The following is a 26,758-nucleotide window of genomic DNA, read 5'->3' as shown; positions in this document are numbered from 1 at the left end:
TTAAAAGCGTCAATAAAAGAAGTTAAGGCTTTCTGAATAATTAATAAATAAACCGGGGACTTAACAACGCGGATAAATAACACGAGGCCCCTATCGGTAAATAACCGAGGGCCAAACCGCAAAGTTACCCCTTCAAACCCGAAAGGTCAGGTAAATCATTACGAAAGATTTCGTTATTAATTACCAGGATTCTGTAATCATTTCAAAAGATTTAGAAATTCTGGAAATCTAACCTCTCGCGGCCCGCGTGAGGTTTAGACATAAGTTGAGGCGGGCCGTGAGCCACCTCAATTACGCGTCTGAGTTCTTAAACTCAGGCGGCCCGCGTGAAAGTAGCATGGAATGTCCATGCGGGCCGCGTGGGACGCCCAGATGCAGAAACATTGTAACTACTTGACCTTTGGACCCTTTGAACGACCAACAACCAATTAATGGGGCATGGGCACTCTATGCTCGACCCATAACACTTAGGGGACATCTGCCCATCATCCACACTCAGTGTAGCATGAGTTGTAATGATCTTAGAGCCTAAGTTTCACTATAAATAGCCACATTGGCTCATAACAATTCACACAACACAAATCAACTTCTCTGGTCATTCTAAAGAAGCTCCAAGCATCCATCTCTGCTCTATAAGCAAGAACACACTTCTGTAAGTCGTTCACAACCATTTTAGGCATACATTTCCATAGTTATAGCCTAAAAACACAACCGTCGTAACTAACGGTTGTCATTACAATAACTTGCAAATGGTTCAGTCTTATGACGGATCAAAAGTAGTTTTGAGTAGGTAATTATGTGGGTAATAAACCTCTAAAAGGGTTCCCCCTGATCACCACTCTAACTATGTCAAATATCGAGTCAAACGTGCGGTTAAAAAGTCAACAGAAAGCTATTTTAACGATTTATGCATAATCTGTAATGTATATGTTATGAAACCTGTTTTGACACTTATAAAACATGATATTAAGTATATAAACTTGTTTGCGCTCGTTTGAATCGATCATTTGCTATATTGACCCGGTTCGGAGCCGAATGTCGCAAAAGTTTGACTTTTGCTTTGACTTCAGTTCTGACCCGTTTTAGTGAGGTATAGATATACCTTAGGACTCTCTTAGGACCAGGTTACATGATGGTATCAACCTCTGTGATCGGTTCATGAGTTATCCTAGTCTTTTGCGCATTTCCGTCATTCGCCTAAAAGTTGACCGTAACGGCCTTTTGAAATTAAAACGAGTATTTCGGACACGTGAACGGACCAGAACCTTGCCTATTAAAATATAAGCATGTCCTTAAAGTTTCACGTCAATCCGAGGTCTAGAATGAGAGTTATGCTAAATGGCGCATTTAAAGTAAACTTTAGTAATTAACGGCGCAATTAGCATAACACCCATCTAAACCAAGATTTCGTCACCAAAACTTTTACCCACTGTATTAAAATAATATTTTGGGAATTTTAAAGATTTTTAATAATTTTTACCTCGCTCATAACCTGCGGTTATGGCTACGGTTCGGTAAATACCGAATATGCCCTTTTCGGCCAAAACATGAGTTCTACAAGGTCTTTTGACCCGATTCCAGTTACTACTGATTTTAAATAATAAATAAAGTATTTTAAGCTTTATAAGCTGTTCGGAAAACTCAGATTTCCTGTAGAACTCGAAAAGCCTTTTTAAAGCCTTTAATATGACCGAAAAGCCCCTACGGGGCATAATATTAACTTAAACTCGTTACGGGCGTCACGGAAGGTATCCTACTGATACCACAACCCATTTAAGGCATATTGACTTAGGAAATAAGCGTACGACTCTCATGGTTAACCGTTTCGCCTATTGCGCGCACGGTTCGGCTTATGAAGCTAGTTTTCATAATTTAGCCGATACGGGTCAAATAATATTTGAACCCCAAAATCCAGAGTGTGAACCATTAACCCATATAAAACAAGTCTCTGAACTTGTTGGGACAGAATCACACTCCATTCTCGGTTTTCGCCTTTTCGCGCGATTAAACCATATCTATATATATCGGAACCAACCGGTCTAGGCTACGGCCGTTATAACGACTCGTTAGGATTCTAAGAGGTTAATTAAAACCTTCGTTCCAGATTAGGAGCCCCAGTAGAAGCTATCGGTGATTTAATCCAATTAAGGAAATATACTTGCAAAGGTAAATACTTTAACTTATTTCCCCTATATGGGCTTGGGTTACGGTATATTAATACCGCTTGATTGAGCATTATATTCTTCCATCGCTTAGGTGGTTAATTAAATAATATGATCGGCTCATTTAAACAGTTTTGTTGCTTATAAGCCTTTGGGGGGTTTAACGACCATTGTCCCGGATATCCTTGGCATCATTTTACGAAATGGCCACGACCATCGACATCCCGGTGTAGGCGTACACCCGGTATAAAGTGTCGACATTAAATTAAAAGACGTAGCCGTTGGTTTTTATACTACGGTTTTACGCAAACGTGGTGTGTCTATAAATCTTTAACCCGGCACGACCCGGGCTACTGAACGCATAAAAGAACATGTAAAACGTTCACAAGATTTTATTATAATTTTCCCAAGTTATAAAAGAGTTTGTGCCTCGTGCATTCAAATCAATTTTAATAAACATTTTCAAATGTGTCAGTTGAATGTATTTACCAGTGTAAACTGACGTATTTTCCCCAAAAAGATTAAGTGCAGGTGCTAGACGAAATTGGCTGGTATTAGCTGCCTAAGCATCACGAATAGTCTCGCAAACTCGATGCCGTATCTGAATGAACAATATTTATTTATTTTGATCCGCTGTGGATACATTCGACTTCTGTAATACATTTGATATTACAATCAGAGGTTGAAATATATTTATTTATCTTATGCTTCCGCTGTACATTATATAATTGTGTGGTTTGACTATATTGTTGCCAACATCGTCACGGTAATCCCCCACCGGGCCCACCGGTGAGACACGTGGAAATCGGGGTGTGACAATTGTTGATACATGCTACATTTAGGATGGACTCGTGCCTTAGCAACTTTAAAACTTGGAAGATCATAGTTGTACTTATGTGATTGTAATAGAACAATGAGTTCATTTAATCAATAAAAACAACATTTAAATTTCCATGTGTTATGAAACAATGATTCTATTACAACACTCCCCGACGTTTCCGCCACGTTTTGTTGTTCCACGTGGTCGGGGTGTGACAGATACTAATAAAAATATGTTGTTCTTGCAAAAAAAAATCCTCCAGGGAACGTATGGCCCTATATAATTCCTTTTGTCTTTTGAAAAAAAAAAATCATTAAGGGAGTGTATGACCCTATACACTTCCTTTTAGCTGACCATCTTTTGAAAAGTTTGGTACACATATAGGAAGTGTATTGCTTAATACGCTTGGACCTAGAGGAACCGTATTGCCCTATACGCTTCCTCTGGTCCCCTAATCATTAGCTGACCATCTTCTGAAAAGTTTGTACTTCAAGTACACATATAAGAAGTGTATTGCTCAATACGCTTAGACCCAGAGGAACCGTATTGTCCTATACGCTTCCTATAGGGTTCAAGGGATGTGCAAATAACCAAGGAGGATGTGTAAATAACCAAGCCCTTTCTTAAAAATGAATGGAACCAACTATAATGTTTGTAGTATGGGAAGGTTTATTTGAGAAAAAATTTAATGTGAGAAGAAAAATAAGAAAGGGCATAATGGTAAAACATTAAATAGTTTATAACTACTTCCATTAATTATGTTATCTCTTATTAATAAAGAAAAAACATTTTATCCTACATATTTCAAAATTTATCCTACATATATATCTTACCTTTACCGAAATTTACCCTACGCATATCTAAATTTATCATACACATTTAAGAATTTATCCTACACATACTAAATTTATCCCACACATACTAAAATTTATCCTACACATGTCGAAAATTGTCTTCCACCCTAAATTATTTTATCTTGAAAGAGTATGTTTAAAATGGAAGTTATAAGTTTTAATTAGTTAGCTAATTAATTACAATTAGAAATTTATGTATATGCCCTTATTAATAACATTAAATACACATATTAAATGAACTAAAATAAAGCATTTCTATTGGTTTAAAACTTATTTTTTTTATTCTTACAAAATTTTTCTTCTCATTTGAACCCTCCACGTTTGTAGTAATGTGAGTTATATAATACTTTCATTTAGACATATACCATTTTTTTAAACGGCGAATTTCTTTAAGTTTGTACTTTGTAAGACTTGAACATTTGATCTTCAAACCTTAGCTGTTTCTAGAGGCTTTACTCTACTGTTAGACCACCAACCCTAATATGGTGACATACACTATTTAATTATACATTATTAACAATTCAATTCGGGGTAAAGATACAATTGATACTACTTGATTAACGTTCATTGAAAACCATAGTATAAAAACATAGGGGGACAAACCATAGTTGAAAGAAAAAAGAGTACATCATGTATAATGCACCCCCACGAATTAATTTACGCGGACTGCGAAATCTGATTTTAGTGACAACTATTTGAAATTGCTTTAAAGTAATTTAACTGGTCAACCATATTTTCCCTTGACTTTATCTTAGAACCTTAATATTATATTCTTCATGTAGATCATACATTGAGAAAAAGAAATTGTTGAGATGTGTATCATTTGTGTCACATTTGATGTAGCATTCTCTTATCACAAGTATGGAAGTTGCATTGTCTTCATAGATATTTGTTGGGTCGTTTTTGATTTTTTTTTAAACCGTTTGTTTCTTGTATTTGTTGGATTTGTCAATCTTAGCCACATACGCTCTTAAGCAGTGGCGGACCAATAATTTTTTTTTCACTGGGACCCCTTTTTTCTAATGTTAACATTTTTTCACAACCAAACATTATAACTTTTGGGTCAGACGTCATTCGAGTCAGGGCAGGGCGGGGAACATAATAAAATACAATATCAAATGAAACTATATGATTATTACTTATTAGAAAACACACAATGAAAATGTGATGTCATACGGAATGAAAAAGATTACAGATACTTAAAGTTGTCCCTACGAAAATCAAACAAGAACAACTCTACCAACCTTAGAATCTCTTGAACATTAGACGCACTAAAATTATCATCCAGGCTCAAACTACTGCACGTAATTAATTCAGTGATTATCTCACTAAAATGTTTGGCCACACTCTTATATTTGCATATCTAACATTGTGTTAAAATTTTCAACCTCATAATAATGACGATCGGTAATGTTAGTCTTTTTTTTTCTTCTACATTTAAGTCATCATATGCATCTTCCAGTATTCATCTTCCATGTCCAAAATTTCAATCTATTTTTTTCATAGAAAGATACCACATCTTTTATAGCTAAGTAAATAAATTAGAATTATCACTTTCCAATGTGTAAATTTTAACAAATAACAAAGTATAAATTAAACAAGGATTAAATAGTATTACTATGCACATGATATGTGGGTTTTCAGTACCATAAGTAATGATGGCAACATTAAACCTCTTAGGATTATTAAAAACATAACCATGTCAAGAGGAGTTGCTAAAAAAACCAAAGAAGGGACATTTAAGAGTCGCCTGTGACCTGTTTGTTAGAAAAGAAGGGATTCCCCACTACAACAGCTTCACGTTAAAAAATATGGGATCTAATTAATTATTTTTATGGGGTACTTAAAAAATTTACATACGAGTTCTACTAAATTTAAAAAAAAATTGGGGTTCGGAGACTCCGACCCACACCATGTGGGTCCGCCCCTGCGCTCAAGTGACATCATATAATGTTATAAGTTGACACAATTTGATGATTTTGATGTCAAGGTTTGTTCTAACGACCTCCAATAAATTATAGTTCCTCTGTGTGTGAACACGTAATATTGATATCGTGTTTTATGTAGATCTCATAGTTATCTAACATCACCATACCTAACTAGCTAGTTGGGACTTGTCATTTTCTTATTTAAAGAATACTAAGTCTCGTCTCCCACAAGTATACTAGAATATGTATTTTGTTACATTCTAGAATTTATGTGTTGGATTTGAATTGTATCTCTCTAGCACATGTATTAAGGACGTTAGTTCATGTCTAGTGTTGTTTGTGAGATAAATATGGTACTTTTGTACCAATTATTTATCACTCTCTTCTTGGAGGCAATATGGATCGTTGTGTACGTCTAGTAATCAAACAACCTTCTGCGTGCTTGAAGGATAAGTTTGATCGCCGACCAAATATATCACTATGCATATACTCGAATTGTTAGCTGAGGCGTATTTTCGTTGTCCGAAGGTCTCTTATTTCGAATTCTCATATTGGTAATTTAACATCTATTATACCCCTTCAGAAGATCCAAAGATGTTCACATAATCAACACAAATTTCTATTATAGAGAAATTTAGGAATGCTCTTTTGCTAACCATGCATGGATGATTACATTAGGCTTGTATCTCTCTTTTGTGAGATATCACGAGGTCAAGTCTAACACATACTATAGGATTGTTTGATGCTAAATTAAAAATTTGTTGAGTTTTATATTACATGTATCTTGAAGTACTCATTTTAATGCTTCAATCCTTTTAAATCTTTTAAAATAGGAAAAATTACATGTTTTGTCATTTATCTTGATACCCCCTTTTCAGGCAGTGTCATTTTCAACGAATTTTCATAGGTTTTGCCCTTTATAGGGAATTTTGTTGCACGTTTTCTTCTATAACCTTAACCCAAATAGATTTTTTTTTTTTGTTAAATCTAGTCATGTGACTTGCACATGAGGGTAATTTTGTCAATTTACTCTCATGTTTCTATCTCTCTCTAAAACACCTCATCCTTATCACCACCACAACACAATGTTCACTGCCACCACTCCACAAGACTTCCACCACCACTAGACCTTCACGTGGTCGTTCGAGTTATGACCCATAAGAGTTATACTATGGCAACGAGCTAAAACCACTTAACTGGTTTAACTTTGAGTAACTTCAGTTCATATAAAAAGAAAACCCTGCCTTTTATCACGTACAGTCCAAATTTGGGCTTAATCTATCTTGTAAAAATGGGCCTAGTATAAGAAAACCCTATTAGAAAAATGGTGGCCCTTCAAATCTGGTGGCCCTAGGCCTGAGCCTAGGGTTGTATGCCTATTGGGCCGGCTCTATATGGCACTGTGTTTTTTAACATAGACTATTTACTGCATGTTTGTTTAAAATTGACTTGCTGCATAAATGTCCAGAATCTAGGTTCACACGTTGGTCCTGAATTCATATTTAATTGAATAATTAAGGTCTCAATCTTATGAATAAGTTGCTAGTAGTTTATACAACTTGTTACTTGTAGTATGTTTAATGTTTATGCGTAACATAAATGTTTGCGTTTATATGGATTCTCACAGATTTATAGCAGATGTGATCACATATTTTAATCGTTTTAGCATTTCCATTCTAGTTTTATGAGGCATAATTATTTAGTGAAATGTATGATTCACTCATGGTTATGGTTATCATTTTGCACTGGTTGGTTTTATGATATAAATGCCGGTATATTATTTGATTTGATTTTTTTTTGTATAATTTTTTCAGCGTATATTCCAAGACCCATATACGTTGAATCCTAAAATATTCTTCCAGCCGACATTTTTAGAGGCCTTCAGAGCCAAGGGAAAGAATCTCGTAACAAGTATTAGAAGCATAATGTCTGAACCCGTACCAGGAGTCTATACATTTAACATGCTGAATCTGAATTTCTGTCAAAAGTTAATACACGAGGTTGTTAAATTATTAACCAAATTGCAATGTTTTCAGAACCGGACTGGACGTCGAACTGGTCTCCTTACCGGTTCAATGGTTTGACCGGTCGGACCGGACGTAAGAACCGGAAGGTGTCATACATATTATAAAATTTAGTAGGGTTAAATCTGAAAAAAAATCCGGTCCAACCCTTCTAAAAACCGGTTCGACCGGCCGATCCGGGTCTGAAAACACTTCCAAATTGTGATCAGGAACTTATGATTATATGTTTTTTAATAAAACTGTGATTGCTTAGGTGAAACATTTCGAAGCGTGGGCCCGCAACACGGACTCTAGCATCTTGCGCCCGAACACAGGGAATGGATACGGTGGCATGAAAGCCACACTTGATAAGCTAATGGAAGATTACATAAGCCTTATTTCAAGTGGTAATTTTTATTATAAAAAGTTACCTGAGGTTTGGCTATTTTTGCAAAAGTGGCCAAACCTCAAGGACAAAATGGACATTTTACTCAAAAACTTATACAACCACATGTTTTCTTACACCGTATTTGTGTAGTTTTGTTTCCTGATGTTGGAGGAGGTTCTCTTGATTCCCATCATGGGTATGTACTTCAATATGGAAGGGATAAAGTTATTAAAGAGGGTATGTGATTGTTTCATCTATCAAAATTCTTAGACTCCGATTTATTTGTTTTTGAACGCTTATATGTTAATAATATATTATCAGTTTCAGATTTGCATGTGGATGACTCAGAAGTAACCTTACATGTATGTTTGGGCAATCAGTTTGCTGGTGGGGAGTTGCTTTTCGGAGGTCAACGGTGTAAGGACCATGTGAACGGTGGAACACATATTGAGAAGGTACATACGTGTATATATGTATAGTGAAAGTGTAAACTACAATATTCCTTAACGTACGAGCATACGAGATGAAATTACGCACGTTATAAAACTCAAAAACCCTAATCATAACCATGCGTGATTATGTTTTTTTCAACATGCGTGATTAGGGTTTTGAGTTTTTTCCGTTGTTTCTAATGTGTTAAATGAATCTTTTCATTTCCCTTTGTATACGCTGACAGGAATTCGACTATCTCTTACCTGTCGGTGGACAAGCAATTATTCACCGTGGTTGTCGACTATATGGTGCGAAACCCATCAAATTCGGACATAGATATAACTTTTTTATGTGGTTCAAAAGGTATGTGATTATCTGATTTTCAATTGTTGTAATTGTAATGCTTCCTAATCTTACTATTTAAATTCTTTTTGCAGTTCTGCATTTAGAGAGCTGCAAGCACATGATAAAGGATTTAAAGACTTTTGTGATGAATGTCAAAGCCAGAAGATTGCAAGGCGTAATGAGTGGGTGGCTGCGAAGAAAAAGGTAATATCGTGTTTGCTTTGCTTGCGTGTCGCCTTATGGAAGTTTCTAGAAACTAATTGTTTCTGTTTGATGTTATCAGGAGTTGGGCTTGTAGGTTGAGGAGATGCAACTTCTTGAATCTTTATCAAAAGATTATTATGAATCTTGTTTGTTTTCACCATGTTGTTTGTTTTTATGGTTCTAATGTTGTTTGTTATTATGATGGAATGTTGTTGTTAGAACATAGAATGTTTGCTTTTTGTGATTTTCTCTATGATGGAATGTTGTTTGTTGGCAAGTAAAACCGGTTTTTGGTGTTTTTTTTGTTCTCGTTTCTAAGACATGTTTTAGACTCTGTTGTAGGTTAACGCCACCATGCCAAATTAGTATTGGGGGCGTTAAATACCACTCCCTTTAGTTATTTGAGGGGCGCCAATGCCCTCTTCCGCCAACTTAAGAACAGTCATTAAGCCCCCCCTTTTTTTTTGAAAAGTACAGTCATTAAGCTCTTGAGAGATGGCCCAACCCCTTTTAACCAAACATATCAATTTTTATTTTCTTTAATTTAATTAGTTATCAATTACACCTACTTATTGGGTGGTTTAGTTATTGCCCCACGACCTACGTTGCAACACTTTTTAGATGGTTTAGTTATTTCGAAAAAAAAAACCTCTCTTTATCAAATCAAGTTTTTTTTTTCTTTTTAAATAGTCAAATCATATTTCTATTTTCTAATTTATTTGTTTATATAAACAAATTAGAATTTTTTTTAGTTATGATGTTTATTTTATTTTTCATATTCTGTATATATTATTTCAGATCTTATAAAAGTATTTATTTCTTACACTTTTTTACAAACAAAAACAAAATTCTTACACTTTTTTACAAACCAAAACAATGTTATTTTACACGATTACAATTAAAGTAAAAGATTTTGATTAAAGTAAAACTAGGTGTTTACCCCCGCGCTTCGCAGCGGGAGTGTGTATGATCGTTTTTCTCCACGCAAGTGGGTGGAGTTTGGTCATTATCGGTTTGCTTTGTCGGAAAACGTAAAGCCGAACACCGATATCGTTTTCATTATGGCAAAATACCGGCAAGGATGTTTACTCATAAGCGGTTGTGTCTCGTCACGATAACATTGCCGTTATAGCATGCAAAAAAAATACTTGATTTTGAATATAACTATGTTTTTAAACAAATCTACAGTATACGTTCACACACACAAAAAAAAAAAAAAAAAAAAAAAAAAAAAAAAACTAAAAACAACCGTACACCTAAAAATCTAAAAACAACCGAACATTTCATTATTTTTCTTTTGTTAACAAACGAATAGCAATGAAAAAGTAACTACCCTTTATTGAAGGTCCAATTTGCAATTTTAAATTTTGTACTTACCATTGTTCAAATAAAATAAAAAAACAGAACCATATATTCAATTTTTTTTTAGAAACACCCAAAGCTAAGGATACAATCACCTTTAGCTCAAAATTGTTGCTTATTTATAATTTATAACTAGGCTATCACCCGGGAACATCCCGGGTTAGGAAAATTTAGTTTTTAATAATAAAAGGTACATAAACAACATTTTGAAACGCGTTAGTATCTTCTTTCCCTTCCCACGATAATTTGTTTGTTCCGTTTCATCGGTATCCTAACTTTGTCTTCGTGTGTAAAGCTTGTTACCTTTTAATTCTTAATGAGATCTCAGTTAAAAAATGTTTCGTAAACTGATACAATAGAATGCTATAAACTATAAATATTAATGTATTAATATGAATACTTTGATTGTATAAAAAAATACCTCAGTAATCGTATAAATAACAATATCTAAACACATTCAATTCAAACTTTAGATTTGTATATTCGTGTATTTTAAATGCTTAATCGTAATTCCGACCAGACAATACAAAGGCATACACATAGCGAGAGGATTTGATGACTTTGGCAGTTGCTGCAATACGTACTTCCGCTTTATTTTCACGAAGCAGCCTCATGTATGCCAGGACCATATTCATCATGTATGTTAAATAGGTTAACTCAAGAAATGCAAAGTTAATCCGAACATAACTTGCTTAGCTAAACGCTTTATGGTTTCAAGCCGAAAATGCCCAAATACATTTAGATTAGACTCAAACTCACAATATGTATTATGTTGATGAAATATTTTGTGTAGTTATAAGTTATCACAGCTAAACTATAGATAAGGAGGAAACCGTGAGATCTACATCTAGATCGACGATAGAGTTTAATTTGTTTACGTTACAATAATATTTATGGGGAGAAATAACCAATACATAAGATCCATAGAGTGAAATTAAAACAGACAGTGATCCGTAGTTACTAAAATTGGACTTAGGTTTTGGCTTTTTGAGTTTGTATATCCTTTAGCCAATTATTTATCTATTTTTTTTATTATAAATTAGTTAGAAATTTGTGTATTAAATGAGTTTAATAAAAGAAATATTAAATAGTTGGTAATAAAGATTTAGATATAGAAGATAGGTTATCATCCGGGATTGCTTTCCGGGCTTGAGAAAATTACTTATATAAAAAATATTTATGATTCCTACATATTTAAAATCATATAAAAGTATGAAAATAGGATTTTAAAGTGAAATTTACTTATTTAATGATGCATACATATTTCAATTATGATTTAACATTTATTCGTTCATTGATACATAGTCTTTTTAATCACCACACAAAACAAATAAAGGCATGTTAACTACCACATTTATCATGGATCCAAACTACATAGTTTCTGAAACATCTGACATAGGGGTGTTTAACGGGTCGGGTTCACGGGTTGGTGGGTTCAACTCGACCCGAACCCGAACACGACCCGAACCCGAAAAATCTGCTAGACATACAACCAAACACGACTCGATTTTTCACAGGTCAACCTGAACACGACCCGCTTGACCCGAAAATTTAATTCTTTACTCTAAAATTTGAAAATCTTACTTAAAACAGATTACAACAACATAATAAAAACTTACCACAAAATACATCCTTCAATAAGTTCTTTTGAACCAACAAATCATAGGATGTCAAAAGTTATAAATTACAACAAAAGACATTCTCCAAAATACTTAAAGTACCAAAAGATGATAAAACTTAAAAAAACAAATGAAGCTACTTCAACAAAATAACATGTGCTGGTTTTCAATCTTCAATTTCCATTGCATCTTCACCACCATTGTGTTGAGAAATAACATCTTCAATAATAGCATCCATTGCTTCCTTTTCTTTTGTTGGCAAACCTATGACAAAATAAATGCACTAATATTCAGCACTGAAGAAACATAGTACAACGACATACAGAAAGAAATACAACATTACCTGAATCTCCAAAAAGCCAATCCCAACTACATATCAGTGACTCTAATGTGCTACGATATTGATCAAGAATTCTTCCAACAATTTGCCACGAATGTATTCAATAGTTTTGAATTAAAAAAAACACATTAGTATAATTACATATATTTGCCACTGATGTATTCACATGTCTTTATCTTAAAATTACAACACATTTAATTGCTACATAATGAACCATTTATATTATACACAAAACTAAACAGATGTTTAAAAATACCTTTATTTTTTAAGTTTTCCTTCATTGTCCATCAGAAGATCCGAACCTGCAACCAAAATATGAATATTGTAAGATTGATATTTGATCATCAATTAACCAACTACCACATATCAATATAAAGAGAGGACAATTGGATAGGATGATTATGTTAGGTATATGGATATCAATTAATCAAATCTGAATATTATGTGAGGTATCATGTGTTGTTAAATAACAATAGTCAACAAATCAAATAATTCTAGACGATATCTACCTGAATAGAGAACGCTAATATTATGATGGAACCTCCAGAACCGAAATGCCCACACTTGCCACTCTTACACCACCCCATAGTAGTACGGACTACTACCGTCACTACTGCAGATGTGAAGAAAACACGCCACATCAGCTGACTCCTCCACCTTCATGAATAGAAACAGCCAAACAGGTATGAATTTACTACTGTTTCTAGCACATAATATAAATTAAAACGCAGGTTATATGAAAAGTAATCAAAAGGGTAGAAAGGAAAATGCCATTTCCGACCCTGAGGTTTGGCCACTTTTGCGACATTCGACCAAATGTTTTTTTTTCCGCATCTGGATCCAAAAGGTTTGAAATCTTGCCATTTTCATCCAACTCGTTAAGTCAGGGGCATTTTCATCATTTTAGCTATTTGTTTTGTTTATTTATAACAAAATGGCAAGATTAAAATGACAGAAATACCCGACTTGTGGTTAAAAAATGGACGGAGTTAACGATTCGGATGAAAATGGCAAGATTTCAAACCTTATGGATCCAAATGAGAAAACCTTTCGATGAAAGTCGCAAAACTGGCCAAAACGCAAGGACAAAACGGGCATTTTACTCTCTAAAATTTTAGTAACACAAATTTTTTTTTTGGTAATGACACTTAACAAAGCTACTTGTTTAAAAAATACATAATGGCTTAGCACAAAATCTGTTTCATTTATTAAGAGATTTAATGAGAATTTAAAAAAAAAATTGTTAGAAAAGAAAATGGGTCAAAGGGGTCGGAAGTAATTCATTAACAGATTGAATGAGAAAATTTTTTTTAAAAAAATTGTTAGAAAAGGAAATGGGTCAAACGGGTCGGAAGTAATTCAAAGTGTATTTTAATAAATACCACTTTCTAACTTCCTTTATTCGGAATTTACATATAACTTTTTCTAATCATATTTAAGACCCTAGTTTTCTAGAAATTAATTTTAAAAATTTGGAAAGAAATGTATCGGGTCAACCCGACCCATCTCAACTACTAAAAATTACCTATTTGACCCAAACCTGTTTGACCCGTTACTCATCCCCAGACACATCCGTGTTGCGACCTCTAATATGTACAGGAAAATAAAAAGTTCTATGAATATCAATATCTGACATACTCGTTTAAGATGGCAGTAATATTGTTCTTGATCTGCCTAAAAAGATCGTAATTGTCCTGCAGCTATTGATTGATGTTGTAAAGTCTGTTAATTTGTTGAATTGTTCACCATTTGTCAACAGGAGTTTGAAACTTGAGGTCATATCTATCTATATATATAATAAACTTTAACCTCAACTTCAACAACCTATAAAAAAAGCACGAGAGATAGATTATGTGATACACACACAAAGATGTAAAGAGTAAAGACTGTAATCATGTTATGAAATTTGACCAATATATTTTAACATAACGACAGAGACAATATGGTGATGATGCATACCTGATTGCGTGTTTCTCCAGGCTTACAATCAACCGCCATGTCCATATGAGCAACAAAAAATGATGATGAACCGACACATAGAGTCCTGGTGCAATAGTGGTGCCGTATTTTCTAACTTCTCCTGGCTGCAACGCCCCTAAGATCAGAATTCCAGTGAGTTTAACTTCAGCTTCAATCTTTCCATCCTGCAACCAGAATGCATATTAAAGCAAATGCTACCCACTATTGCAATTTGCAAGAACGCATTGATTGATATCAAATATGTAATGACTATAGGTACTACTTGAGTTTCATATAAACCGTGCAAACTTTATTTTCTGAATTTTGAATAAAATAAATTCACCTGGTAAAAGTGCCAATAGAAACCATATTCATAGTTTGCAACAGTGCATATAAAAGAAACTGTGAATCGTTGCGATCTTCGGACTTCAGCTAAGCTGGTTCTCCAATCTTGATGCTTCCAGAGGATTCCGTGGTCCTCTTCATGCATACATACGCAATTTTCAATTGTTTCAACACCCCCAATGAAGTTTGTAAAATGTGCATCAAAGTACTTGATATATCTAAGCAATCACGTCCCTGTGGAGATACAACAAAGAACCACAACAGTTTACATATTGTCTGGAAGTTTCTTATAGCAATCTGAGGTGAACCACAATAGTCCACATAATATAAGGCATCTCAGTTTAAGCACAAACCTTCTTTAGTGAATGAGCATTTTTTCCATGGCAATCTTCACCAGCATCGAATGCATTCTTTCGGTAATGTGGATCATTTGGATCGCCATAAGGCACAACCATCTCCACAAAGCTCAATCTATAAGCTATTGATCTTTGACCTCTACTACCATCAACATATGCCACCGAATGTAATACTAAACCCTCCCTCGGAGTGAAACCGATACTACCATCAATATTCATGTATAGCTATTCTTATAATTCTCATATGTTTCTAACTTTCTATCATCACGTGCCCAAAATTTAAATATAAAAATAACCTATACATTATTAGCGGATATTATATATAAACTTGCGGATATATATAATATCCGCTAATATGCATATGATTTGATATATATAACCTCTATAAGCTATTTGTACAACCTCCTGACGCACAAAATCTGCATATGTACAAAGACGCGCTTTTTTAAAATCAAGATATAAAATGAAAAACATGAAGAACTAAAGTAGTACGACAACATTGAATTACCTTGACTTTGTCATAGGAGCAACCGCATCAATGGGCGGAGTACGAGCTCGTTGAACTTTCATTGACTGTACATCGTTTCGCAGATCATCATCACCTGAAGGAAGTGAAGATGTGCTTGATAACCTATTCATATCTGGTCCAGAAGTCAAAACATTTTGAGATTCCACACTATCAGTTTGAATATAATATGTTACCACCTGCAAAACGATACATTTTAAGCAAAGACCAATTAATAAGATCTTTTGATTACTGAAAAGCATCCTCTGACCAATCAAAGAGAGATCAATAAACAGCATACCTTATCAATGAATTTACCCAAATGGGTTAAAATCAGTTTGAATAGAATATGTTACCACCTACAAAACGAAGTTAAGGAAATGAATCAATAGTTTCAAGGAAATAGATAAACAAACCTTCCGAACAGTCTCTGAGATAGCGACTGCTACATAAGTAGGCCAAACAGCAATTGCGATTGAATTCAAGAAGGCAGTGAATGGTGCAGCGCAAAGAGCTATAGTAATCCCGGCTACTGTAAGAGTCCAACCCTGAATTTAAATAGAAAGATGTGAATACAACAGTTGGAAAGTATCATTTACGGGTCAGTTTTTGTGTAAAACTAAAACGATACCGAAAAGTTTGGTTTTTTTGGATTCCAATCCGTTCGATTTCAGTTAACTTAGTTTTTGGAGAGAGTTTGGTTCAGTTTTGTGGACATTCCCAATTTACCAAAAAAACTACTTAAAGCTAGCATTATAAAAAATATAAAAAATTAAATGATTGTGTTAAAAAGTACCGCTTTGGTTTGGACCAAAAGAATTACGAATAAAATGAGCTCGTTTTAGAAAAAAAGGTATAATAATAGGTTTTAGAAAAGGTATAAAAGTGGGTTATCCCACTTTATATGTTTTTGTATGGCGGCTAGTGGTGATCGATAGGTAGAGGTGACAGCAGGTCAGCAAGGGTGCAGGTAACTGTGATGGCAGTTGTGGCGGCTTAGAGCCTTAGACAAGTAGGTGGTGGCAGTGGGTGGTGCTGGCCCATTTGGGCCCATTCTACGTAAAAGTGATCCATGTTGATCTATTGTATAATTTGAATAGACCCAAATCAACATATTTACTAAACAAAAGTTATCTAAGTCAACCCATCTTTCTAAAGAACGGGTCATGATTAGCACCTGACCTGACACATTTTGAACCGCACATAAAAATTACTATTTTCGCCCAAACCCAATCTATCTCTTTTACCACCTCTTGAGTCTAAAAATAGTATCAAATTACCTACAACAAAATATTATAGCCACCCAAATACCGTAAAAACTACGATAAAAAGTTTTGAGATTACCTTGATATGAGCATCTCATTCTTGACATCACTTATAACTGTAGGCTCATAAAAATTAAACCCTAGGTTATTCCTCTTACCACCTACAACTTTTGCTCCCTGAATCAAACAATATTTTTATATTTAAAGAAACAAAAAGTGACCAAAAAATGTTTAGGGTATTAACCTGACCCATTACCCAACTCGCCCAACTCCGCCGTCCAGTTAAATTTAGGCAAGAATGATATAAATACCCCTGAGCACAAACGGTGGTTTGTAGAACTCTTGCCCTTTATTTTGACATGAAATAAAATCCATATTTAAGGACCTTGCAGCAAGACATGCAGCTCCAACAGCAGTCTGGTGGGGCTTGAACTGTAGCGAAATGAAACCTACAAAAGAAGAATCAAGTTTAAAAAAGTAACATGGAATGAAAAGAGCAAAAAATATTATTAACAATCATCTAAAAATGAAACATATATTATAATCTTGCGTATCGGGTATGAAAAGCCCACATGAACTTACCTTGCAAGTAAAAAATTTACAAAAAGTTATAAAAGAAAATATACGATTATTGTTTTTTAAATTCATATAGTCCCAAAATTCTCCTTACCATGTTCTTGTGCAATTTCATTCCTATCGAGCAGTATTTCTTCGGTTTTATCAGTTGTACAACCATAGACCGGTGCTCTCGGCTATGAATTAGAGTATTATACTGCACCACCATAATTATATTTGCAAAAGACTCACCATTAAAAAATTAATTTAAGGAAATTTCACATCATGATCATATAAAATAATATTGTACCAACAATACAATATCTCCGGTACAAACCAAAGGCATCATCTCCTCCACCATGACCGCCTCCTCCGTTTCCTCTCGCAAGGTCAATTTTATCTCCAAACACTTCAATTTCGATCTCAATTGATCAATGATGTCTACGTTTGAACACGCTAGGAGGCTTTTGATGTTTGAACCTTTTTAACCCATTTTATTTTCAGCATAATTTCCAGATTTTACTTGTTTGACCCATTCTCATCAAACCTGATTGTTAATCGAAGAACACCTTCATCCTTCCATGTACCATCGTACCGTCGATTATGCCAGTTCTACAATTATGTAAAAATCATGTCAGCAAGCATGTCAATATTTTAAAGAACTTTCATCAATAATTTTTCTAGTTATGTAATTTTTGTCATTATACTTATCAAGTCCTTAACATCAAGAGCTCACCAAGTCTTTTATATATTTTATCTACGTTTGCATTTCTTTCAACAATATCAAGTACCTAATTTCATATCTTAAACGATCCCACAAAAGATAAATGGCAACTATATAACATAATATTCACATTTTCATACAATCTAATATAAAGGAACCTGAACTGATTAATCGACATCATCTGAAACCCTAACAATGAAATCCATATTCCAAAGTGATAATTCTGTTCAATAAAATCGATTATCAACAATGTTTATTGTCGTATCGTCTTAAAATGAAACCCTAAGCTACAATTCATACAGCCAATTGTTTGTTTACAATCAAAAGTTAGAAACCATTTAGTTACAAACTTACAGTGTAAGCTTCGTGGATTCAATTAGCCCACTATTCTACCAATTAGCTCCTTATCGATTTGGCATGACTGAAACATTTTCCAATTTTTCTTCGATCCAAGAGTAAAACGGCTAGAGTACATACAGGAGGCGATTAGAAATTAGGGTTTGATTGAAAAAAGAAGAAAAACTCACATTTAGGAAACATGAAGGGGAAGATACAATCTAGGGTTTGAGAGCAAAAAGAATCGAATGAAGGGTATAAAATCCATATCAAATACAAAATCAACATACCTGGAAGAACTAAGATGTGAGAGAAAATCAACGGGTCCGATAAACCTTCAAACAAATGTTGAATCTGGAAAAGAAAATGAAGAAACATTGATATCTAAAATCAATGAAATCTTAAAAATCAAAATGAAAATGAAATGTTAGAATAACAATTAATGAAGAAAGAAGAAGCACCTGTGTTGATATCTAGGGTTTGTAAAACGTGGCGGTGACAGTCAAAAAACCAAGATTGCGATCGTGGCGATTAGAGATCGAAGATATAATATAATATAATATAATGTTTAATGTTTAATAGTTTATTTAGCTTGGATTATTTATAGAAAACACATTCAAAAGTAATTATCTATTCTACAACTTTTTGTATCATATTTCACGTTCATGGTTTAGACTAGTGGGTGTGTGCCTTGTCGGATTGGCGTTTTGGCTCCTTAGTGCCGGGGGCTCTACCTCAGGTTGGCATTTTGGTGAGCGTTACCCGCTTGGGGTGGCAATAGTACTTGGCGTGGGGCGCTGGCCTAGGGTGACGTGTCTGACAATGGTTGGCTGTGTTTTGATGGCCGTTTGGCTAGCCCCTTCCACAACGCCCGTCTGGCCACGCCTCTTCCACACCCCACTTTTTTAGGTGTGGACTGGTGAAGCCCACGCCTGCCACGTGTCAAGCAATGGCCCCAACCCAAGCCCCTCCACACCCCATAGTCTTAGTTATTGTTGATGGGCGTTTGTATTTTTCTTTGGATGCAGGGCCGGCTATAACATCGACTTATAATCTTGTTGTAGCAACAGGCTATTTTTACAGGTTCAACTGCCTCCATGAACAAGAAAGCTTTGCAGCGTCTTTAAAGGCCATTGAACATAATCAGAAACAATTAAACGCAAGAGGCGCATAACGGCATTGTTTTGTAATAATAATCACCGGAAACATTTACTAATCTATTCTTCTTCATCACCGCTACTCCCTCCAAACATCGACGCCATTTTCATGGCAAAATTCGCAGCCATTTCCCGTCTTTGGAAATCAGGCATCAACCTCAAACTGTCGTGCATACTTCCGATCTCAGACAATAACTGTTCCATATCCTCGAGTTCGAAATGCGTATCGCCTTCGTCGGCTTCTTCATGTGCTTCGGGTGTTTCCTTTTCTCTTTCGGTTTCCATCTCTTCTTGTGATTGTGATGTTGATGGCTGCGTATCTACGTTAACTGGTCTTTTGTTATTGAGATCTGGTTCTGTATTGTCGTTGGTTGCGGAAACCCATGATACGTCTGTATCGTCCCATGGTTCTACAGATCCGGCTGATAAGACTTCGTACTTGAATTCGTAATTCGGTTCTTCATCCGATGAATCTGGAATTGGGGAACCAGAAAAAATAAGATGTCGAAAAGTTCATGGTTGTAAAAATCGCTAAACGCTAGTTAGGGGGTGGGGTAATGACGATTAATAATCAGATTGGAATTTTATATGTAATTTTCAAACTTATATATATACACACACAAAATAATTCAAAATTTTAAATATAATTTTTTAAACTTATTACTCGGAATGGATTAATAAGTATGAATTTTAAATACTTCAAAGATTTGGACCGATTTTGACAGAAATTTGACTGACTACCGATTATTACCTATTAATCCCGATTTTTCAACACTTCTAAAGTCGCGCATTTGGAAAGGTGAAAATTTTGACCCATATACTTACTTATACATGTATTGATTTGGGTTGACTTTATTCTGGGTCAAACAGGTGAAATAATAAAATAAAAATAAAATAGGACCTTAAAAAGAGACGGGAAAAAGTGTTTTTATTTGCATAAATAAATTAAAACCTCCTAAATCATGTTATTCGAAAAACTTAGATTACCACTGAAACAATATTTTGTTTGCAATCATACTCGACACACTAATATTACTACACAAATAAATTAATGAGTTAATTACTGTTTTCGTCCCTGTGGTTTGTCAAAAATCACTATTTCAGTCCATTAGTTTAAAAATTGTGATTTCAATCCCTGTGGTTTCACTTTCGTAACCATTTCAATCCATTTATTTTGTAAGTACAGGGACTGAAATGGTTACGAGGTGGATTGAAATGGTTACGAAAGTGAAACCACAGGGACTGAAATCGCAATTTTTAAACTAATGGACTGAAATAGTGATTTTTGACAAACCACAGGAACGAAAACAATAACTAACTCTAAATTAATCAAATAGTGTTTCAAGTCAACTCATCCCGACCCCTACCAAAAGAACTACATATTTTGACCCGTTACCCAACCAGCCTATCTGGTCTCTATAATAAAATACGAAAAATGTATAATAACCTTCTTGTTCAGGTAACGTAGGTTGATTTATCGTATCACCGGATTTCAACACCATTCCAGGCCACATATGAGCAGATAGAGCCCCGAGAAGTCGTTCAACACCTTGTGAATCACCATCAACCGACAAACCTGAAACGAAGTTTCTTAAACTTGTAGTAAAACCTAAAAGATTAAACTTAGAAAAATATCATTTTATTAGAATTTTTACATTTGTCAAATCGAGGGTTTGATGCGCAAGCTTCGATATATTCTATGTTATGCTCCAAGCACCATTCCATACAGGGGCGGACCCTATGTGTACCAAGCCGTAGCACGGGCTACGGCTCAACTTCTTATCGGTAGCGTAAAAAATTAATTTTTTTTCGGTTTTTATACCAAGGATACCCCTGAACAACTACGAGGACACCCCTAAAAAAAGTATGTAAACCCAAATCAATTGAAAATAATAAGCCCAAATCTCAATTGCCCAATATGTTAGCCCAAATCAATTGAAGATTGTAAATAATAAGCCCAATTGCCCAATATGTTAGCCCAAAATAATAAAAGATTGTAAATAATTGTCCAATTGCCCTGAAGTTTTAATGCACGACACAACTATGAGAATACCAATTAATTGAAAATAATAAGCACAAATCCCAATTGCTCGTTTCGTCACACTATAAGCGATAATGATAAATTTGCAAACTTGAATGGAATAAGTGATCTAGCGCGTGTTATGGTTGAAACGGGAACGCATAGTTCTTGTCCTTCAGTTTATCGGGTAGTGAAGCTAGCTTTGCTTGACCAATTGCAACCGCAACCGTTGAAAGATGTTTTTTCGAAATTGAAGCTTGTCAAAACGGATTTACGCAATCGAATGGGCCCAAAATTTTTGAACAATGCTATGGTTTGTGCGGTCGAAAAGGATTTTTTACGTGAAGTAAAAGATGACGATGTGATGAAACGATTTCAAGCTATGAAAAAAAGAAGAGGACAAATTTATTAGGTATTTGTTTTATTTTATTTATTTATTGTCGTTTTTTTTAGTATTGTATGATTGCACGGTGAAAAAAAAATTTGGGATACCCCTGAGTTAATGTTCTAGTTCCGCCACTGATTCCATATAAGACCGCTTAACATCCATTGAAGATTCTTCGTCTCCAAGTAAACTACTTCCTTCAGTTTCAGAAATACCACATTCCGATGACTCGTCGAGATTTAGTAGATGTCTTCGGTATTCGATATGGGCTGAATGACCTGGAACTAGATCGGCTTTGTTCCCGATGCATAACAAGATGTCGAAGTTCCGGATGTCGTTGCAGGATACCCATTTCTTAAGTTCCGAAAATGATGACATCTGCATGCATTTATTATAAACTTTTTATCATGATTATGATTATGAAAAAAAAAATTGAACATAAAAATATAGGCAAAAGATCAAATACAAATAATCTTAACATATACTAAACATACAAATTGAAGGAAAACTCAAAAAGACAAGATGGCGTTTTTGTAATTACCACCAACTATCAAAGTTACTATACAAATGTGAACTCAACCAAAAATACCTAAAAAACACAATTTTTTTTTAATATTTTTTATAAAAAATCGCTACATTTTGTTAGCAATTTTTTTTTTTTGCTGCTACTAAAAATAGCGATTTTTTAATAAAAAATGTCAAAAAAATAAAATAAAATAATTTGTGTGTTTTTTTTAGGTTTTTTGGGGGTTTAGTTTTTAGCATTTTAGCTTGGGGGGGGGGGGGGGGGGGGGTTAGGTTTTTTAGGTATATTTGTAGAGTAACTTTGATAGTTGGTGGTAATTACAAAAATGCCACCTTGTCTTTTAGAGTTTTCCTTCAATTTGTATGTTTAGTATGTTAAGATTATTTGTACAAGAACTTTCCCCTAAAAATATATGGGCGGGATTAAGTGATGCTAACGTTATTCAGGTCGAAAACCATCACTAATGCGGCTACTTGATTAAGCATTGGTGTCCCAGTGATTGAAAACTCGTTAAATAAATGGGCCATCCACATGGAGACATCAGCGGTGTAATACTTTGTGTTAATTGTCCACCTGCAAGTTAACGTAAAAACAAACAATTTGAGGAAAAATAAAATTTACAACATAATCGTACATGCTTTGAATAGATTAGGTTACCCGTAAGCAAGAATGTCTGAAGACGAGTCCGAGTCATCTTCAAAATCTATAGATAGTAATCCTACAACACGCAAGTGGATATATTGTTTAGAAAAGGAACTAACATGGTAAAACTAGATTAACCCATAGTTATCGACAGCGAATAGCGGTCAATAGCGATAGACAACCTATATGCTACGTAACGATAGCGATGAAATAGCGCCCGCTATTTCGTGTTTAGTGATAAGGTAGTACATAATTTAAAAAATAAAAAATAGCTATCCGTATTATGTATATGTATTTTATAATGTCAATTTTGTACTTTTTATGTATAAATTAAAAAGTTTAAGAACCAGATGTAAACTACTGAAGATAGAGGGGGTTAAATGTTTAAATACACAAACTATCTTTACACTTTTTAAGTAAAAAGTTACAAGTTTTAGGAACTGAATGTAAACTAATGAAAGATAGAGGGATTAAATGTTTAAAGACCTAAACTTATTTAAACCCTAAAAGCCTAAAAGACACAGATACGCAGCCGTTGTCTTCTTCTCCCCCCTTCTTCCTGGTTTCCGGCTGAAAGCAACACCGTCGCCAGAATTCACGTCGAAAGTGGCTATATCGTCGATATAAGGTCGATATGTACCCTGTGGCGACATATGGCCGCCAGTGCCACGCCACGCTATAGCGGCCGCCATAGACTCTATTGATAACTATGGATTAACCGATGTTTGTTATGTTAACTTAAATTTTGTAATTTTACACCCCACAACGAAAGAAAAGCACACATCTAACTTCTTAGCACCAATTGAGTAATCTTTCAACTTAAATTGAATAAATCATCATTCTTTTTTTTTAAATCATAAAACAATCATATAAATATTTCCCAATAGCAAACTAATACATCGAAAAAGAAGAAGGCAAACAAGGAACAAGCTTTTTTAAATCACAAAACTAGGGTTCCTCAAAATGAATCAAAGGAAAATCCAGTTAATAGAAATTCCTTATGAACTAAATTAAACCTAACGATTCTGATGCAACTAGAAACAAGCACTACTCAAGAAACAACAAATCAAGTATAAAGCAAAAGAAGTTTACGAGATAAAAGGGTTCGTTTGCCGACGCCGGAGGATCCGATAATCAGTACACCGGGTCTTTTCGCCAACGAATCTCTGTCCACCACAGTTGCACTATCATCCATTTCTCCCCAGATTTAAGATCGCCAAATATTGTCTTGGTCTCTTGGTAAATGAGTTTTGGTTTTTCTAGCTTCTCAAATAAAGTTTGGATATGTTGGTAAGGGTGTAAGGAGTGGTTAAACACTTTGAAGTGGCAAACCAAAAAACCGACCAATCAGAGCGCGCCATGTCAATCAGTCAAAAGTGTTTAAACTTTGGTGAAAAGTGTTCGCAATGGTTTAAACACTTGGTGAAGTGGTAAACTATTTAAAAAAAAGGAAAAAATTGTGATTGGTTGAGATAGGAATGGACCCCACCCACAATATCCCCCTCTCTCTCTCTACCCTCACTCTCTCTCATGTTCCCGATAGGCAAAGGTTTACCGAGCGACAAAGAAACCACCGCGGCAAAGGGGTTGGCGGCGGTGTTGCCGCGCGGCAAACCACTTTGCCACTTCCCTTTGCCGCACCACACCGTATACCCTAAGACTTGGGGAGTTGGGCTGGGCTGGGTTGGGTTGGGGCATTGACCGACAAGTGGTAAGCTGGTGGGTGGGGTCACATGGATGGTGTGGCATGATGTGGGGCTACTGGCTGGGTATGGTTTAGCGTGATCAGTCATGTGTCGTTTCTTATTTTTTTTAAACTATTTAAAATTTCTATTAACTATAACTGAATAGTAAATATAATTTTTAAAAAACTGCAAAGAAAATTAAGAAAAAAAACTACTTAAAATAAAATAAGGTATCTAAAAAACTAAATAAATAAATACTTCAAGATTCGCATATTTCTTTAAGATTTCTTGTTTCATCTTCAACGTCAATTCTAATTCTGGACCGCTAAGGTAATCGACGTTCATGACAAGAAATTTCGTATCCTCGCCTCATTCTTTGTTATATTTTTTTATCATACGCCCAGCTTGCATATTTTTCTTAATCTCGAACCTTTGTTGTTGGATGAAATTGAATGTGTCGATTTTCGTTCCAATTTCATCAAACTGGTCGGTATACAACCCTTTACCCGAGGCCGAGCTAGGGATTCGAATCTCTGATGCTAGGCGTAATGTAACACCTCGAAAATTCATGTCCAATATTATATCGTCACGTGTCATGGACTTAAAACGTATAAAGGATTGAATTAGAGGGACTAAAGTTGACAAACAAGGAATCTATGTGTGAAAAAGGATTCAAAATGTCAACAATGAATAAATATATCTTTCAATAACCCTACATGATGTTTATACCCTTAAACGAATAGTTCATGGATCATACGAAGCTAGTTATGAAAGAAAGTGGGGAATTACAAACTACAGGGGCTAAATGTGTCAACATGTTTAAAGTATACCTCTGAGTGACCTTTTAGCAAACCCGAGGCTTTGTAATGGTTAAATATACTCACGAGGATAAATGATAAAAATTTCACAAGGTTTCGATAAAGTATGAGAAAGTTATGACAATATTAGTATACGAGGGGTTAAAAGCGTCAATATTTAAATTTAAGACTTTTCGGTGAACGTATGAATAACCGGGGACTAAACAAAGTTAGTTTATGACTTGGGGTCCTTAAAAGTCAAGTTTGGGGGTTAAAAGTGCAAGAAAACAAGTTAAAATCAAGTTTTGAAGGACCAGGGGCCTAAAGTGCAATGTTTGAAACTTGCTGACCGGACATGACCCTCACACGGCCCGCGTAAACCCCCTACGGAATCTTACGCGGCCCGCCTAAAGTGCCCAGATGCAGAAAAACTGCACAGGTGTCTGTTTCAGCAAGTTGCACCGACTTAGGAAGCTTGTTTTCGATCCTATGGGCTTGTTTGATGGTTTTAAAGGGCCTAGGGACATTTGGAATGATCAGAAATCATTCATAGGCTTTGTTGGAATGATCTTGGAGCCTTAGAAAACCTATATAAAGGCCTTGAGTTGAATTGTTCAATTGCTCATTCATTTGAAAATCATTCCAACTCATTTTCTGGAGGTTCCTGGAGCTCAAGCACCTTTCCTAGTGATCATTAGTCGTGCTTAGGACTATTGTAAGTGTACTTAACCTTTCTTAATTCAGTTTTGCTTAGTTTATTAGCTTAAAGTCAAACCGTCGTAATTAAGATTTGACTTCGTCATTAATCTTAATTGTCCAGTCAAATTTCAATTTGAAAGTACCTATGAGTTGGTAATTATGTGGGCAATAAACCCTTAAAAGGGCACCCTCTAATTCTCACTCTAACAAAGTCAATTGTCGAGTCAAACTTGATTATAAAAAGTCAACAAGAAGCCTATTTTCAAATAAATGCATAATTAGCAATGTAAAGGCTATGCAACCTGTTTTGTCATTAATATAACTTGGTAATTAATGTAAGAACAT

General features: G+C 34.9%; 1 protein-coding gene and 1 non-coding gene across 2 annotated transcripts; one reads left to right on the top strand and one right to left on the bottom strand.

Annotated features, from left to right (window-relative positions):
• The first annotated feature begins 9,028 nt into the window (after positions 1-9,028).
• Positions 9,029-9,419, top strand: LOC110900428. Its single transcript, XR_004877003.1, has 2 exons — positions 9,029-9,136; positions 9,216-9,419. It is a non-coding gene; the product is annotated as an uncharacterized LOC110900428 (transcript).
• Positions 9,420-19,539: 10,120 nt separating this feature from the next.
• Positions 19,540-24,481, bottom strand: LOC110897414. The gene is made up of 7 exons (XM_035981916.1): positions 24,325-24,481; positions 23,248-23,308; positions 23,028-23,163; positions 22,210-22,442; positions 21,315-21,385; positions 21,107-21,235; positions 19,540-20,132 (listed from the first exon to the last, which is right to left on the bottom strand). The coding sequence occupies exons 1-7, from the start codon at positions 24,425-24,427 to the stop codon at positions 19,720-19,722; spliced, it is 1,146 nt and encodes a 381-aa protein (XP_035837809.1). The 5' UTR covers positions 24,428-24,481; the 3' UTR covers positions 19,540-19,719.
• Positions 24,482-26,758: the final 2,277 nt, after the last annotated feature.

This window comes from Helianthus annuus, chromosome 13, assembly GCF_002127325.2.
Source record: "Helianthus annuus cultivar XRQ/B chromosome 13, HanXRQr2.0-SUNRISE, whole genome shotgun sequence".
Taxonomy (NCBI): domain Eukaryota; kingdom Viridiplantae; phylum Streptophyta; class Magnoliopsida; order Asterales; family Asteraceae; genus Helianthus; species Helianthus annuus.
Note: the sequence above shows the minus strand (reverse complement) of the source record. Positions and strands in the feature narration are given on the sequence as shown.

Excerpts from the sequence above, each read along its gene's own strand:
- LOC110897414 (XM_035981916.1), bottom strand. The coding sequence starts at position 24,427 with ATGGATGATAGTGCAACTGTGGTGGACAGAGATTCGTTGGCGAAAAGA. Across the intron at positions 23,164-23,247 it reads TCAGACATTCTTGCTTACGG|GTGGACAATTAACACAAAGT; the intron begins GTAACCTAATCT and ends GTTAACTTGCAG. Across the intron at positions 20,133-21,106 it reads TACGTTACCTGAACAAGAAG|ATTCATCGGATGAAGAACCG; the intron begins GTTATTATACAT and ends CCCCAATTCCAG.